At 38.6% G+C, this 5,647-nt stretch overlaps 1 protein-coding gene across 4 annotated transcripts; it reads left to right on the forward strand.

Annotated features, from left to right (window-relative positions):
- The first annotated feature begins 555 nt into the window (after window positions 1–555).
- LOC110105403 (alpha,alpha-trehalose-phosphate synthase [UDP-forming] 5) lies at window positions 556–4,436 on the forward strand. 4 transcript variants are annotated; one of them, XM_020834889.2, is made up of 5 exons: window positions 556–669; window positions 793–834; window positions 1,226–3,248; window positions 3,526–3,799; window positions 3,879–4,436. In XM_020834889.2, the coding sequence occupies exons 3-5, from the start codon at window positions 1,261–1,263 to the stop codon at window positions 4,200–4,202; spliced, it is 2,586 nt and encodes an 861-aa protein (XP_020690548.1). In that variant the 5' UTR covers window positions 556–669; window positions 793–834; window positions 1,226–1,260; the 3' UTR covers window positions 4,203–4,436. The 4 variants fall into 4 exon arrangements, with proteins under 4 accessions (XP_020690548.1, XP_020690549.1, XP_028554515.1 ...); XM_020834890.2 differs by lacking the exon at window positions 556–669 and having other exon boundaries at window positions 676–841; XM_028698682.1 differs by lacking the exon at window positions 556–669 and having other exon boundaries at window positions 676–834.
- Window positions 4,437–5,647: the final 1,211 nt, after the last annotated feature.

Raw genomic sequence — 5,647 nt, forward strand, 5'->3', positions numbered from 1 at the left:
TAATTCTTTGTTTTATTCTAATTATCTTGCTTTTTAAATATAACTATTTTCTCCATTAATCCCCCCTCACAAATAATTTTAATTGTTAATTTATTTTTGACATATATTTTATTTTCTTGCATTAAAATTATTTTAAATATTTTGAATAAACCGTTAATACTGATTTAAATCCAGATTTAAAAAAAATATATATTGAGGATAATTTTGAAACCGTTAATTTATATCCCCATTAAAAGAAATTTCTGATAAAAGCTTTCATGATTGAACGATGAACACAATGCGAAGTATTATTTCCTCTTCTGCTAAAGACCAAAAAAAAAAAAAATGAAATTAGATGCTTAACATGTTTCTTTCATGTATAATGTGCCATGTGGGATTACCTGCCCAGGGCCGTCCGATTATGCTCTTCTCATCAGACGGTTCAAAATAATCACTCATCACTGAGTGGTGTCATTCTTCGGTGAGCATACCCCTCACGTGCACTGTTCATGATCATGCACCCATGGAGCCGCGCGAAAGCGCTAAACGACGGAAGGATGCAATTCTGGTGAGTGCACTAAGTGGTCGGTAGGGACGGGCGATAGCGGGAGTGAGGGCTGCGTGGAATCGTATGCCATTTTTTGAGCGTTGTCACTTTTGTCCGCTCTAAAGCTCCGCAGACAGGAGAAGGTAAGGGGAGAAGGAGACCCTTTGCTTTCCATCTCTCAAGAACTACTTCCTCCATCTTTTCCATCCTCTTTTTACCCCGCTTGCACGCACTAATTTGTTGCTCTTGGTTGTATTTTTCTGCAGCTCGCTTGATCTGATTTTTCTTAGAAGGCTTCTCCAATACTGGTAACTGGTTTGTTTTATCTTCCAAGGATTTCGAGTTTGCTCTGCATTTGAGATCTTCCTGCGATTTTTGAACTTTGCGGTGTTTGGTTAGTGTTTGCAATATGGGGTGATAGGTGTATCTTGTCGTGGATCTACTTAATCCCTTGCTTCTTGTTTCTATCTACGCTTTATGGAGAAAAGATTGCTCATTTCTTCAGTTCTATTAAGTATTTTCAGCTATTATGGCGATCAGTTTTTCCCAGTTTTGTTTTTGCTTGAAATAGGTTGATTCTTCAGAATATTCATATCTATAGGCTCTTCAACATAAGATTCTCCATGATCAAGTTACTAGTGCTGTTCATGCCCTTACTGGAGCCCTAAATCACTGTTTCTTTTTTGGTTTTTTTCGCAGTTCTGGTGCCTCAAGGATTTTACTGGACTCCCAAAATGGTTTCAAGGTCGTATTCGAATCTTTTGGATCTTGTTTCCGGTGATTCGCTGACTGTTGGCCGAGTTGGCAGAAGGCTACCTAGAGTAATGACAGTAGCTGGTATCATCTCTGATTTGGATGAGGAAAACTCAAACAGTGTGGTTTCTGATGCCCCATCTTCGGTTTCTCAAGAGCGAGTAATTGTAGTAGGCAATCAGCTCCCTCTTCGAGTTCATCGCAGCCCGGATAGCAGTGGCTGGAACTTTAGCTGGGACGAGGATTCTTTGCTACTTCAACTCAAAGATGGTCTTGGGGAAGATGTTGAAGTTGTGTATATTGGTTGTCTTAGAGAGGAGATTGATTCAAAGGACCAAGATGATGTTTCACAAACCCTTCTTGAGACCTTCAAGTGCGTCCCCACATTTCTGCCCCCTGAACTCTTTAGCAGATTCTATCATGGTTTCTGCAAGCAGCAGCTATGGCCACTGTTTCACTATATGCTACCTCTTTCTCCTGACCTTGGTGGTCGCTTTGATCGCTCACTATGGCAAGCTTATGTTTCTGTGAACAAGATTTTTGCCGATAAGGTTATGGAAGTGATCAACCCTGAAGAAGACTTTGTTTGGGTTCATGACTATCATCTTATGATCTTGCCAACATTCTTGAGAAAAAGGTTTAACCGAGTCAAGCTTGGATTCTTTCTTCACAGCCCCTTCCCTTCCTCTGAGATTTATAGAACTCTTCCTGTTAGAGATGAACTCCTCAGAGCACTTCTCAACTCTGATCTGATTGGATTTCATACCTTTGATTATGCCAGGCATTTTCTTTCATGTTGTACCCGAATGCTAGGTCTTTCTTATCAATCTAAGAGGGGTCATGTTGGGATCGAGTATTATGGTCGCACAGTTAGCATTAAAATACTTCCTGTTGGGGTTCACCTGAGGCAGCTTCAATCTATACTAGATCTTCCAGAGACTGAAGCTAAAGTTGCTGAACTGCTCAACCAGTTTAAGGGCCGGACTGTGTTACTTGGAGTTGATGATATGGACATATTTAAAGGGATCAGCTTGAAGCTTCTGGCAATGGAACAGTTTCTTGTGCAGCATCCGGAGTGGGGTGGAAAGGTTGTTTTGGTGCAGATTGCAAACCCAGCCAGAGGCCGAGGACGAGATGTTCAGGAGGTGCAAACAGAGACATATTTAACAGCTAAGAGAATTAATGACACATTTGGAAGGCCAGGCTATGAACCTGTCGTTCTCATCGATAGCTCGCTCCAGCTCTATGAGAGAATTGCTTATTATGTTGTAGCTGAGTGCTGTCTTGTTACTGCAGTAAGGGATGGCATGAATCTCATCCCTTATGAATATGTTATTTGTAGACAAGGAAATGAGAGATTGGATAAACTGTTGCAGCTCGATGCATCAGAGCCCAAAAGGAGTATGTTAGTTGTCTCGGAGTTCATTGGGTGTTCGCCATCACTTAGCGGAGCTATTCGTGTCAACCCTTGGAATGTAGATTCGGTGGCCGAAGCCATGGATACCGCATTGGCAATGAGTTATAATGAGAAACAGCTTCGCCACGAGAAACATTATCGATATGTGAGTACTCATGATGTTGGTTATTGGGCTAATAGCTTCTTGCAGGACTTGGGGCGGACGTGCCGGGACCATGGTAGGAGGAGGTGCTGGGGAATTGGCTTTGGTTTGGGCTTCAGGGTCATTGCACTTGACCCCAATTTCAGAAAACTCTCTGTTGAGCACATTGTTTCAGCATACAAAAGAACCAAAAACCGAGCTATCCTTTTAGATTATGATGGAACCATGATGCCTCAAACATCTATCAACAAGAAGCCTACTCCTGAAGTTATAAGCATCCTCAATAGCTTGTGTAGGGATCCGGACAACTTGGTATTTCTTGTTAGTGGTAAGGACAAGGATACTCTCAGTGAATGGTTTTCACCTTGCAGCAAACTTGCACTTGGGGCTGAACATGGCTTCTTTATGAGGTAAACTCATTTTAGAGTATTATTTTTCTTCAGTATTGATTGATTACAAATTATAAAACCTCCTAATTCCTATTTATTTGATGGAAACTCTTAAAAATCTTTGAGCTAAAGGTTTTGTTTGGGACGTCTTTCTTATTGCTTCTTAAAGCAGCTTTTTAGTACAAAAATTAAAATTTTTTTACTAGAAAGCTGCTTTAAGAAGGCCAAAGTTTGACCAAAATGATGCTTAACTTAAAGTTTGTGCGTCAGTTTTGCTTTTAATTGTTGATTTTCCCAGGCAAAATCAAGAGTTGGAATGGGAGACTCGTGTACCCGTGCCAGATTTTGACTGGAAGCAGATTGCTGAACCTGTCATGCAATTATACACTGAAACAACTGATGGATCGAGCATAGAAGCTAAAGAAAGCGCCCTTGTTTGGCACTATCAATATGCAGATCCTGATTTTGGATCCTGCCAGGCCAAAGAACTTCTGGACCACCTGGAAAGTGTTCTATCAAATGAGCCTGTTTCTGTGAAGAGCGGGCAACACTTTGTAGAAGTTAAACCACAGGTCAGTTTAGATGCTCTACCTTGCAATTGTGAATTCTCATCTCTTTACTTGATATCATGCACAATTCTATTCAATGCAGGGTGTCACAAAAGGCTTAGTTGCCGAGTGCCTTCTATCGATGATGCAAGAAAAGACCAAGCTTCCAGATTTTGTTGTTTGCATCGGCGACGATAGATCGGATGACGATATGTTCGAGGTCATCAATAGTGCGAGGGCTGGTTCCGCCTTGTCTCCGGTCGCCGAAGTGTTCGCTTGCACCGTCGGGCAAAAGCCCAGCAAAGCCAAGTATTATCTGGAGGATACAACAGAGATTGTGAGAATGTTGCAGGGCCTTGCAATGGCCTCTGATCAAATGTCACTTGTTTCAGCTTCTCAGACTCTCAGTATTTTCTATGGCAACTAATGGTGTTACTGTTACGTGCTTCCTTATGGGTCTCTTTCTTGATGGTATTGGTTTCTGATCATTTGTGATGGGTTTCTTTGGTGTATATATATCTGATAAAAGGTAATATATTTAAGTGATCTTACATTTCAGCTAGTGATATTTTGTAATTGGGTTTTGCTGTTGTGAATTGTGATGCTAGACTGCTTAGTTTTCTCTATTTTAATTGCTTGGGAATGCCCTGTGTTGTTGTTCTGATGGTGCCATTGAGTTTCTTTCTATCACGTTTTCTTCTTTTTTGGATGCGGAAGCTGCTCTTGGTTGTGATTGCCTATGTGAAGTACACGTTGAAGAATATGATTTTATTTATTTATTTATTTTGCTTCATTTAGCGTATTATTATTTTTATTCCTTGCAGCTTTTGCTCCATTTAAGCTTCATTTGGGACAGCTTTTTTGTTGTTTTATAAAACTGTTTTTTAGTATAAAAAATTCTAATTCAAGAAATTTTTATATTAAAAAGCTGTTCTAAAAAACAACAAAGAATTTTACCTTGCACACACTTCTTAGGTCCCATACAATTGCATAAAGACAAGATTAAAAAGGCTTATTAAATGATGCGCGCCGGTTAAGTACGAATATTAGTAAACTTAATATAAATTAATGCGCTTAAACCTGGATTAGTAGAGAAAAAGAACTCCCTATCACTGATCACAGTTTTATTTTATTTTTTAAAGTTAAGAAGCTTGCAAACAACGCCAAAGATTTCTATCAACTAAATTGATTGATACAATCGCATAAAATAGCATTTCTTAGGGTCCATTTAGGCTATCTTCTATTCCAAGTAATTGAAAGATAGGAAGGGAAAATAAAAAAGTAAAATGAGCTAAAATTAATTTTCACTCGCTTATTTGGTTAACCCGAAGGTAATTTATGCACACAATCATTTTATACAAACATTCAAATTCATGTCTTTTAGTATTTGAAACTCTCAATCATTATACTAAGATGAGCAAAATTACAATTCGAGTCCAGTCAACACGTAGCTCATCTTGATATGTTGGTTGGAGTTTTAGCTACTAATTAAGAGATCTTATGTTCGAAGCTTGCGTATGTAATGTGTGTATGAATTTGATTTAAAACTTCGTTTGGGGCGATTTTTTATTTCTTCTGAAAATAGTTTTCTAGTTTAAAAATTTAAATTTTTATAGTAAAAAGTTGCTTTAAGAAGTAGTTAAAAAGTCATCCCTTAGGTTTCGTTTGGAACGGCTTACTTACTGCTTCTTAAAACAGCTTTTTAGCATAAAAATTTTAATTTTTATACTAGAAAGCTGTTTTAAGAAGCATTAAGAAAGCCGTACCAAACAAAGCCTTAATTGACTATCAAGTGTATGAATTTGACTTTTTTGAAAGTTGATATAGAAAGTAGCTGTCTAGCACAAAAAATACTGAAAATAGTGAAATATA

Source organism: Dendrobium catenatum, unplaced genomic scaffold, assembly GCF_001605985.2.
Source record: "Dendrobium catenatum unplaced genomic scaffold, ASM160598v2 fragScaff_scaffold_1122, whole genome shotgun sequence".
Classification (NCBI taxonomy): Eukaryota; Viridiplantae; Streptophyta; class Magnoliopsida; order Asparagales; family Orchidaceae; genus Dendrobium; species Dendrobium catenatum.